Source organism: Biomphalaria glabrata, chromosome 16 (assembly GCF_947242115.1).
Source record: "Biomphalaria glabrata chromosome 16, xgBioGlab47.1, whole genome shotgun sequence".
Classification (NCBI taxonomy): domain Eukaryota; kingdom Metazoa; phylum Mollusca; class Gastropoda; family Planorbidae; genus Biomphalaria; species Biomphalaria glabrata.
In genome coordinates, this window is record NC_074726.1 from 30515699 (window position 1) to 30528304 (window position 12606).

At 38.3% G+C, this 12606-nt stretch overlaps 1 protein-coding gene across 1 annotated transcript in view; it reads left to right on the plus strand.

Moving 5' to 3' along the window:
• Positions 1-12606, plus strand: part of LOC106080306 (atrial natriuretic peptide receptor 1-like) — a 90925-nt gene continuing 78319 nt past the window's right edge. The window contains exons 1-4 of the mRNA XM_056013580.1: positions 1-491; positions 4913-5110; positions 7798-7870; positions 11669-11766. Coding sequence (XP_055869555.1) covers positions 116-491; positions 4913-5110; positions 7798-7870; positions 11669-11766 — 745 coding nt within the window. The 5' untranslated portion in view covers positions 1-115. The remainder of the gene's footprint in view (positions 492-4912; positions 5111-7797; positions 7871-11668; positions 11767-12606) is intronic.

A 12606-nucleotide genomic window follows, 5' to 3' on the forward strand; every position in this document is an offset into this window, starting at 1 on the left:
TATGGTCCATCTCGAACACTTTTCATGTGACTGTGGGGGCCCTATTTTACTGCCAATTCAAAAAGGGCCGCTTGAAGAATTAGCATAAGACTAATCTAATCTGTCTACACGAAACATGGCCTCGAGAACCCGACTGTCAGTGGCAATGACAGGAAGTGAGATCATTGCTGCTTTGACGTCACACTTACTGCTGACGTCATTCGTGTGGCATCTGTGCGCGTCAGTGACGTCGCCCACGTCCTCCTACCCGCTCCGGCTCCCCGCTGACGTCACCATCGTCTCGCTGGAGCCTTCAGATCTGTCCTGGAACTTCGCCCGCCCCAAGGTGCTTCCGGCCATGGACCTGGCTGTGGAGAGGCTCAATCTGGAACACCAAGGCGCCATCCGGTTTAAGCTGGTCAGCAGGGAGGGGAGCTGTGAGAAAGGAGGGGTGGGTGTGGCGGCCGCCAAGATAAGCTGTCAGTACAACATCAGCGTCTTTGTTGGACCAGGTAAAGAAAGTTATTTCCTCTTCGTAACATAATAATAATAATAATAATAATAATAATAGTAATAATAATTCCTGTGTGGAAACTGATAAAGGGACTACGATGAATTTTGTTTGTAAAATATTTTACATAATTCGGATGTTCCTTCAGAGTTGAAGATAGTTTACTTCCTAGTCCAAACCTCCCGCAGGACGACGGGGGATGGGAGCGGGCAGGGTTTGAACCGTCGATAAATCCGAACGACAGTCTAGCGCGCAAACCGCACGACCAGGCAGCCATTTCCCTTTAACGAAACTTGACCCTGGCTTAGCCATAATAATAGTAATAATAATAATAATAATTAATAATAATAATAAATAAATAAAAACAATAACAGAAACAGTAGCAGTAACAGTAACAATAACAATAATAATGTTACGATCTTCTCTGTCAGGCCTTCTGTAAACACTGCTAAACACAACATCTAACACAAGAACTTGACAACAAGAGCTTCAATAAACAATGTGGCGGTTTAATTACAAATACATCAACAACAGCCAATAAACACAATTGGCTACACTAACTGCAAATGCTTTGCTACACAACAGAACTGCCTTACTAAACACTACAAGTCTCTCTTGCTCGCACAGCTACATTCTCGAGGACTCAAAGGTACCGCACAGTCCTTGCTGTTTTGCTGTCCTGGACTCAACTGTCCTTTCTTTACATATTGTCTCTCGACCGTGAAGACTCTTGATCACATGACCACAACGCAGGTCATACTTGCAGTTAATAGCAGTACTGTCCCTTGTCTATCGACAGCCGTTGACCCGTTGACCTGTGTGATTGGCCTGAGTCGCGTGTATCATAAGGCCGCACACATTAACCCTTTCAGTCCGCCACTGGAGTTACTACAATAATAATTATTATTATTAAATCTATAGAGCGCTGTTAACAAACATGATGTAGGCTCAAGACGCTGTGATAACATTACAAACATAATCACGAGAGTTATAAAAACTGATCTAAAAATATTTTAAACAAATAGGTCTTAATGTTCTTCTTGAATGTAGTGTAGCATGTTGTCTGCTGAGATCAATAGGGAGGAGTTCCAAACCTTTGGTCAGTGCACTGAGCTTTTGAGGGAGAAACCTGGCATCACTAAAAGCGTTGAGTCCATTGAGCGCATATATTACATGCAAGGTCAGATTTAAGCATGTTAAGACTCCGCGTCAGACTTTTTGTGCAAACCCCTACACTTTTTCAAAAGGTTTAAATAAGAATGCCCTTTTTAATAACTAATATCTAAAAGTATGCCATATTTTAGAAGAAATAAATAGAGTACTTGAAAATAATCTATTTTACTACTTTAAAAAAAATTTAATGCATTTTTTAGTTAAAAAAAAGAGTAAGTTTTGTACATTTTTGAGTTAGCTGAGGGTAAGGCCCTACGTTAACTAATTGTTGTAGATCCCAAACTTCATCACGTTTGTAGATTCCAAACTTAGTCATGTTTGTAGATCCCAAACTTAGTCACGTTTGCAGATACCAAACTTAGTCACGTTTGTAGATCCCAAATTTAGTTACGTTTGTAGATCCCAAACTTAGTCACGTTTGTAGATCCCAAACTTAGTCACGTTTGTAGATCCCAAACTTAGTCACGTTTGTAGATCCCACACTTAGTCACGTTTGTAGATCCCAAAATTAGTCACGTTTGTAGATCCCAAACTTAGTCACGTCTGTAGATACCAAACTTAGTCACGTTTGTAGATCCCAAACTTAGTCACGTTTGTAGATCCCAAATTTCATTTCTCTATAACGAGCACGCTACACTCGGACACTTCTTGACAATCGTAAGAATTAAATTAGTATCGCTAAAAAGTGCTAAAAATTAAATTTAAAAAAAAACATCATAAAAGTTGCTGTAGCTTGACAATTTTAAGACTATAAAAATCTCTTTTGTTTGAGGCACCTTTCTTGTGTAACCCTAGGGAGTAGCCCAGCCTGCCATGCCCTAAATCCGGCCCTGATTACATGCCAACTTTAAAATGATGTGTTGAAGAATTACTGTCATTTAATATATAAAGTAGAATGTAAGGTGCCTGTGCCTACGTATCTCATAAAAATTAACACCGTTTGACCAATCTGGATGAAACTCGGCATGAACGTACATTGAAACATCACAGAGAACGTAATATACGTTAAATGCCCCCCCTCCCTATAACAGGAGGACTGTCAAATTTATTTTAAAAATTGTATATATCTATAGAAGAAGGAAAATATGTTATAGTACAAATCGGGTAAATCCGTTTTTTGTATTCTACTTTCCTTTTCGTGGGTTAATTAAAAAGTGGTAAGGCCATCACTTTTTGATACAAGTCACATCTCGACACGTTGGACAGAAATCAAATGCTCTAGATCAGCGATGCCCGAACTAAGGCTGCGGGTCATATCCGGCTGGTTAAATAGAAATTTTGAAAAATAGCTGACAGAAACGGTTTAAAGTTTATTCCCATTTGACACACAAATGGAGATATTTTTTAGGCTCCTATTAATGAATCATTGTTTATTAGGAAGGGTAGACGCCAGATGGAAAGGGTTAAATGAACTCCACACAGTACAGACGAAACTTAATTTCACTGTCTGACGATGCTGATAAATTGTTAGGATCAGATAACATGGAGTGAAAGAAAGCTGTATTTCCTTAACAAAAGACCTCTTCTCCATGAGAATAATTAATTTTTATGTCTTATAGCCAAGACTAGTTAGAGTGTGATGATAAGAACTCAGGGCGGCAAGGGTTAAGAAAATGTTTCGCCCTACTTATTTAGATTGAGAATTTTTTTTATGTACTTTTACGTACTTTTATATGTACTTTATCTTTATTATCTGTTCAGATTTTCAGCATTTTTTTTTGTTTGTTTTGTAGGCTAAGTTTGTGAAACAGACAGCGAAAATGTTATCTAGCACCTCATTACAATCCAAGCCATCAACCTATCAACAGACAATATGAGAATAATGATGTTAACAATGTAATACAGATATATAATAAAAAATATACATTTCTACAGCAGGGTTGTGAACTTTGGCCCTTAGGGTTGCCTCGGTGAGCTTTTAGTTCTTGTTTTTTTTTCTCGCCGGGGCGGAGATGAAAGAGAGGCCGGAAGTACCAGTCCAACAATTCATCCGTGTCACATAGGGGCCGTAATTGACCTATTGGCTGAAGTGGCGGCCCTTACACAGTACTGTGGTGATTACATAATAAAAAAAAAAAAATTCCCCTCCAACAGTTTTTCTTACAGAATAATTTATTTTAATATGAAGAGGGGAGGTGGTTTATACGCAGTATTCTACAACCAGCTCTTTAAGGTACCTAACATAGGTTAGGAAAAAAAAAGCGGTTGGTCGTTGTTCTGGCCACATGACACCCTAGTTAACTGTAGGCCAGGGGTGGGCAAATTACGGACGGCGGGCCACATGCGGCCCGCCGAAGTGTTTTATGCGGCCCGCCGACGCCTAAAGAAATCAGGTGTTCCCACACAATACACATATAAAAATGTAAATATATTTAAATAAATAATTGTAAATATCTATAAATCTAGAAATTATTGAAACTTTTGATTCTTATCACTTATCATGAAGAGGCTAAAGAAACAATGTCTTTAAACGTCATTCTAAAAAGTTTAAAGTAAACGAAGATTATTCTTTATACCTCAATTGGGAGTAAAAAAAGTATCATGCGGCCCGCCAGACCCAATTTTTTTTAATGCGGCCCTCCGTAGAAAAAGGTTGCCCACCCCTGCTATAGGCCACTGAAACAGATGATTTTTACATCACCTGCCCCTATAGATGGCAAGGTCTGAAAGGAGAACTTCATTTTAATATGAAATTAACATACAACTAGTATTTATTACTAGTCGGAAAATGATGATAAAGATTATCACGGATTGGCATGTTTAGTCAGACAGGAAGGGAAAAATATTGTCTCTTGAGACTTTAACTCTTTCTCTCCTGATTGACGTTAACATCGTTGATTTGACCCCATTAAATTAACTAAATTTTTGGTTCATAAACTTTAACAGGTGTTCTATAAAAATGGCTTGCATCTATCTCTACCAATTATAACATTAAAGAAAAACGTTATTGAGGTTTAACCCTAACTGGCAAGTGAAATACAAATGGGGAAAATTAATAACTCCTTCTGAGCGCAGAAAATAATTACGGAGAGATAGAGTTAAAGACTAGATTTACACTTGGGAAGTAACAATTTCTTTTCTTTGAAAGAACGTCTGTAATTTATAAGATACAATGAAATAACATTTGGGAACACATTACTACTCCTGTCTGCGTTACTTATATTATATTATAATCAATAGTTAATCACATTTTTCTGTATGTTAGTTTGGTTATGAACGCCTTGAATTTTTCTCATATTGACTTTGTAGCATGCAGCAGAGCGGTGGAGATCCTTGCCTACATGGTCAACGACTGGAATGTGCCTCTCATCACCCCAGTGGGCAACACCGAGAACATTGGAGACAAGAGCCTCTTCCCTCGCCTCACACGCATCAACCCCCTGATGCAGTCCTCCATCGTGGACATGGTGTTCTGGATGCTGGACCAGTACCGGTGGGAAAGTGCAGGTACTTACTTGCATACAACATGTACATACACATAGTGGGAAAGTGCAGGTACTTACATGCAAACAACATGTACATACACATAGTGGGAAAATGCAGGTACTTACATGCAAAACAACATGTACATACACATAGTGGGAAAGTGCAGGTACTTACATGCAAAACAACATGCACATACACATAGTGGGAAAGTGCACGTACTTACATTCAAAACAACATGTACATACACAGTGGGAAAGTGCAGGTACTTACATGCAAACAACATGTACATACACATAGTGGGAAAGTGCAGGTTTTTACATGCAAAACAACATGTACATACACACAGTGGGAAAGTGCAGGTACTTACATGCAAAACAACATGTACATACACATAGTGGGAAAGTGCAGGTACTTACATGCAAAACAACATGTGCATACACATAGTGGGAAAGTGCAGGTACTTACATGCAAAACAATATGTACATACACATAGTGGGAAAGTGCAGGTACTTACATGCAAGAGAGGATTTGAGCCTCTCAAGCCCTCACTCAAATGGAGTTTGATGATGATGATGATGATCTTTGATACATAACTGCGGTCACTGGTCGGGCATATGTAATCACCAGGCGCCGTTGCATTTTCACCCTTCTTTCTTGCGAATCCAGTCAAATATAAATACACACAATCGCAGACGCAATAACACATACAATCATGCACACACATTCACTTTACGACACAGAATAACACACATACCTACACGGACATTAACTTAGGTCTAAACTGCTAATGTAAGACTATGTAAAGATTCCATTTATATTAAGTTCATAAAAACACCCCTTGGCGCCGGTTGTTATTACAATAGTTAGTTTCTACATTCCTGACAGTTGCCTGGCCACATGGTATGCCTGGCCGTATAGTATACGCCAAGGACTGTCGTTGCTAAGGTCCCGGATTCGAACGAGACCAGTCGTCAAAGAAGGCCAGAACACTGACCTGCAACTTCACCATCTGTGAGGATGTTTAGACCAATAGCGTGTTGACAAGTCACAGGGCATGTACGACGTGGCAACGAGCTATTGATCTTCACAGCCCACAGGTTGTGACGTCGCAAGTCAGAGGTCACTGAGTCCTTCTATAATGATTAGTCTCAGTTCTAACCCTGCCCGTTTCCAACCTCTGTCTTCCTGTGTAGAGGTTTGGGCTAGGATGTAATTATCTTCTAAATCAGAATATCCGAAACAAGTCCAACAAACAAAGTAAACCAAACAACCTCAATGTACATATATGTTAAAACACAATCAACAAGATCTCGAGCGGTTTAAAGTTTAATAAACAATGTTCTTCACGTCACTTGAATACCAACGTACGGAAGTTCCAACACTACACACGCAAATATGACTCTTACCTCTCTCTCTCTCTCTCTCTCTCTCTCTCTCTCTGCCTTTCATCTTCCGTACAGACATCTATTCTCATACACTTATACCATAACAAGGGGGAATTATTAATAAGAGAAATTGAAGAGGGTGGTTGTCTGCCCTTTCCTACTAGTAGCAAACAGTGAATGCTCTCTCAACAAGAATAGACTGTCCGACGAATTGTGACATTTCCTATTGCTGTAACAATGTTACTCAGATATCAACAGCCGTCACGTTGCTACATCTATTTATTGCCCCTGAGCCGATCTGTGACATTAGTTCTAGCTTTGTGTGTGTATGTGTGTGTGTGTGTGTGTGTGCGTGTGTTGTGTGTGTTGTGTGCGTGTGTGTGTGTGTGTGTGCGTGCGTGTGAGTGTGTGCGTTATGGGTGGGGGGAGTGAAACTTGTTTTAGTTAACTCCTTCTGGAAAGATAACTTTTAGTTTTGAGTCCTTACAGCCAGTGTCTATATCCCTTCTAGATCAAATCTGGCAATTTTTATTTCGACACTGAAAAATCAAGACGTTTTTAATTATGATTCTTGATAAGGGGACAAAATTCTTCGTCTTTCCAAAGTTGCATATTTGCGATAAAGGAATTTTTTTTTTTATTGTTATCTGATAAAATGATGCTCAAACATCGACCCACGGGCCAAATCCGGTCATATGCAAACCCCCCCCCCCCTCTCCCCGACAGAAAAAGTTTGTAAAATAGCTCAAGTAAAATATTGAATATATTGATGTGGGAAGCGTGGTCGAGAGGCCATTTAGAAGGGGGCTCGAGGCTCGACACCCGACTCGGGCAGCACGGAAAACCAACTCCTAGATACCCCCTCCCTCCCCCCCCCAACCGGTCCACAAATGAGATTGGACCAAAAGCATGCTATAAGCATGAAAGTAGCGCTATATAAAAGTTATAATATAACTAAACAATCTCAAGGACACTAAGCTTCACTCTTGCCAGCTAAAAAAAGAAGGATTGTGCTATGATGTGAAAATATCTCAACCCGTAGCGGTTAATCTTCGTATCCAATCTCTCTTTTATTACTTCTAATTAGTGTCCCACACCCATTGCTGACAGGGTACATTGGCGTATCGAGACACAAGATGACCAGCTACTTAACATTGGGCAATTAGATGCTACAATTTGATTCAGGTCCCTGATCTGTGCACCCTTTATGGCACATTGATCCATTTAAAAAAAAAATTCTTTATAGGTGTCTAGGACTTTTCGAACCTAATACATGCATTCATTTCTTTTTTTTTATTATTATTATTATTTATTTATTTTCAGTCTTCTTTTACGACATTGAAGATACCATGGGAGACCTATTTGGAGTAACATTCACTAAAGCTTTTCAACAAAGGTACAAAAAAAAAAAAAGAACCCTAGAGTGAGTATTTTGACTTAATAACTAATGAATGTTAAATTTAAAAAAGGGAACTTTTTTTTTTCATTTTTAACTCGGCCCCATTCCCAGTAACAAAAAAAATAAAAAATAAATAAAATGTCCCTTTCACACCGCGATATCCGCTGAGAAACAATTCCAGTTAATTAAGCGAATGTGTAAATCGACTAGAGTTCATAATATTTAGATCAATATCTAGAAGGCGGTGCGCAAATTGTTCCTGGACATAAATTTATTAAACTCTTTAACGAATAGGGCCTACATGAGAAGTACCGGAAGATAAAGATTTTCTAGTTCTCAAGCTAAATTTAATTTTTTTAAAATTCTATACTTTGAAAAATTATAATCGTCAAACCAAAGTTTTCCCAGTGTTGCCAACGAGGTAGTAATTCTTTTTTCCCAAAAATATAAATCAGCTGTCTAATTTCAAGGAGAATCGTTGGAGCCGTATTCAAGAACAGTGTCCTCCCATGTTTTGCATATCCCGAATATAAAGCTTGAACAAAAATTAATATTGCAAAAACGAATTGGTATTGCTAAGACTTTCTATCAGGCCGTCTGCAAATACTGAACAACACGGTATGACAAACTATGACGCAATCCTTTAATAGATAATAAATCAACTGCCAATACTGTACAACGGACAGTCTAAATGCTTCATTGCGTATAACACAGAGTTGATATAGGCTTTGTATTAAAGCTAGTCCGGATCCCATGGTCATATCACGTGGAGAGTTTGACCTGTACTTCCTGTTTGCCCCCACCTCCGTTACGTGGATACAAATAAAAATGGGACATGAAAACAGTGGACATTGATACTGACCACTTGGAAGACATAGCCCTAGACCGCACTAGATGGAGAGAGGCGGTGACCAAGAAAGCTATAGACAGTGAAAAACATGGGCCTCAGCTTTGGAAGAAAAGCGTGCCATACGGAAAATGGCCGGCTCCTCTACCACCAAAGCGTGAGCCATCTTAACCTGCGATATATGTGGACGGGAATGTCTCTCCAAAATAGGACTACAGTGAAGTAAAGTGTTCTTCGAGATGAACCATAAACGCTCTACGACTGAAGGAGGCCTAAATATACCTGCACTTCCTGTTGGTCCGTCTCTATCTCTTGACCCAGTTGACCCCTAGCAACACGCTGGCGTGTATCACTTGTCAGCTGATCACACACACCCACACTGCTACCTCCTCCCATCACACCACCACAGCTATAACAGTATGACACTTGTCAGTAATTCTGCTTCTGTAATTATCTCAAGATATTTTTCTGGCCAAATGTGAATGCAATTAAAAGCTCCTTTTGATAAAACCTGGCAACAGAGTCAAACTACTTGGCTACCAAGCTGATGAGAACGAGTTCAAATCTTGATAATGTTTTCATGTCGAGCCAGTGTCCACACGTAACGAGTGGTCAAACATGAATACCTTTGTCAGTTGTGATGGCTCCATAACGTCCTCGTAAATTGGCCACTATAACGAACAAATCGAACTTTATATTAAGTTTTTAAGAGTCACTGACACAGTAATTTCCCTTTTTAACTGTTTATTTATTATCTTCTTTGAGACTGAGGACATGTATGTAGTTATAATTTAATGGGAACTTGCAGCAACAATAATAATACTATCTTTATTATCCTGGAGGGAATATGTGTTTAAAAAACAAAAAACGAAAACACTTCCCCTTTCAGACCTTGCGATCTATCGGGTAGATGATATTCAGATCATCTGTTTCTGTGACCCACGCTTGACGAGCAGGGTGTCATGTGGCCAGCACAACGCCCAACCACTTTTACTAAAGTCCCATTAGAGTTGGGTGGACTTAGGGTCTCTACCTAAAAATCCCGAAATTCAAAATCCCAGTCTTCACCGAGATTTGAATCCAGGACCCCAGGTTCGGAAGCCGAGAGCTTTTCCACTCAGCCACCGCGATCCCTCTTCAGAAAAGTGCTTTACATAAAATCAAATATATTAAAACGATTAACGGACGATAAATAGGAAAAGTACAATCATACAGAAAGTACAATCATACTGAAAGTACAATCATACAGAAAGTGCAATCATACAAAAAAATGTAATCATACAAAAAGTACAATCATACAGAAAGTGCAATCATGCAAAAAGTACAATTATACAGAAAGTGCAATAATACAAAAGTACAATCATACAGAAAGTATAATCATACTGAAAGTACAATCATACAGAAAGTGCAATCATACAAAAAGTACAATTATACAGAAAGTGCAATAATACAAAAGTACAATCATACAGAAAGTATAATCATACTGAAAGTACAATCATACAGAAAGTGCAATCATACAGAAAGTGCAATCATACAGAAAGTACTGTCATACAAATAAGTACAATCATACAGAAAGTACAATTATACAAAATAGTACAATCATACAGAAAGTATATCATACAGAATGTACAATCATACAGAAAGTACAGTCATACAGAAAGTACAACCATACAGAAAGTATAATCATACAAAAAATACAATCATACAACAAGTACAAATCATACAACAAGTACAAATCATACAGAAAGTGCAATCATACAAAAAGTACAATCATACAAAAAGTACAATCATACAAGTACAATCATACAACAAGTACAAATCATACAGAAAGTGCAATCATACAAAAAGTACAATGATACAGAAGGTATAATCAAACAGAAAGTACAATCATACATAAATCCCAAACATTACGTGTTGAATTTATGGATTGCGCTTCTCATCATCCCTTGACTTTCGTTGTAAGTGCGCTGTGACAGGTCGCGAAACCAAATCCCTCCCTCCGATCAGCAGCTGATCATAGCAGGACATCAAGAAAGAGGCCAGTCCACTATGTCACGTATTGGCTTTTATGTAATCATTACATTTCCCGTGGAAGAATGCGCTATGTGTCTATGTTTCTATATAATCGGCGTCTTCGCCGACTTGTGTCCTCTCTGCGATGTTTAAAGGTTAAAATCGTGTCCAAATTTTTCATGTCCAAAATATTTATAAGTATGATCGCAATGGACTCAATTTAAATCATTTTCATCAGTATTTACACACTTATTGTGTATTAATTGAAATGTCATAATTAGACGTATGAAAGCGACAACAAATAAGCTTCATATTACCTCTCCCCAGGGGCGGATTTAAGGGCAGGACTTTTGAGTAGGCCCCAACAGTTTTTCGAAACGTTGAATAAAGATACACTTATGAATAAAAATAGTTGTATCTAAAAGTATGCTATATTTAAGAAAAAAAAAGAAAATTTGTTTGTTGTTTTTATTTTTGTAAATTTAATCTCAATTTCCTCTTTGAAAATATTTAATAGGCATGTTTTAGTTTTAAAAAAGTGTTTATTTTTTAGTTTGTGGAGGGTAAGTCCCTTGGTAGGCACAATGTCGTAAATTGCGAGCATGCTACAAGCTTACATTTCTTAATCACGACATTTTTGCCTGCCGTAAATATATGAAAAAATACTATAAACAAAAATTAAAGTTTCCGACAGAAATTCGGATATATTCTTTTTATCTCTTGAGGAGGCCCGTTTCTCGTGGAATCCCCAGGGCTGTAGCCCCGCCTGACCTGCCTTAAATCCGGCCCTGCCACCCACCACTGCGCTTTTCTTCATTTCTCTTTGATACTGTACTGTAATTGGCAAAACAAAGCTGATTTAGACAGCCTCGAGGAAAAAAAAAATTGAAAACAGAAAAGAATCAATCAACGAATTAGTTTAATTATCCCCACAGGTCGAGCTATACTTGGACGGGATATCTACTGGCGGGAAAGTCAACCACCAGATCGGTCATCAGAACCAAGTTGATGGATGCGGCCACACGATCCAGAGGTTAGTGAACCAGTGAAGACACGTGATGGATTGGGTTCGAGTGTCAGAGAGGTTCAAGTCAGCGTGATAAGAGTGAACGTCCGTACACTTTATCGATTTGTTTACATGTGAACTTGTGTTTATTACATTACATCCATTAAATTACATCTTACATGTGTAATTAACATCTATCTCAGTTTTCAGTATTCCATTTCTCTCAGTCTTTAGTATTCCATTTATCTCAGACCTCAGTATTCCATTTATCTCAGTCTCCGGTATTCCATTTATCGCAGTCTTCAGTATTCCATTTATATCAGACTGCGGTATTCCATTTATCTCAGTCTTTAGTATTCCATTTATCTCAGACCTCAGTATTCCATTTATTTCAGTCTCCAGTATTCCATTTATCTCAGTCTTCAGTATTCCATTTATATCAGACTGCGGTATTCCATTTATCTCAGTCTTCAGTATTCCATTTATCTTAGTCGTTAGTATTCCATTTATCTCAGACCTCGTTATTCCATTTATCCCAGTCTTCAGTATTTCATTTATCTTAGTCTTTAGTATTCCATTTATCTCAGACCTCGGTATTCCATTTATCTCAGTCTTCAGTATTTCATTTATCTTAGTCTTTAGTATTCCATTTATCTCAGACCTCGGTATTCCATTTATCTCAGTCTTCAGTATTCCATTTATATCAGACTGCGGTATTCCATTTATCTGTCTTCAGTATTCTTTTTATCTCAATCTTCAATATTCCATCTATCTCAGTCTTCAGTATTCCATTTATCTCAGTCTTCAGTACTCCTTCTATCTAGCTATCCAAGACTATCCAAATCTACACTACAACGCGTCACTATT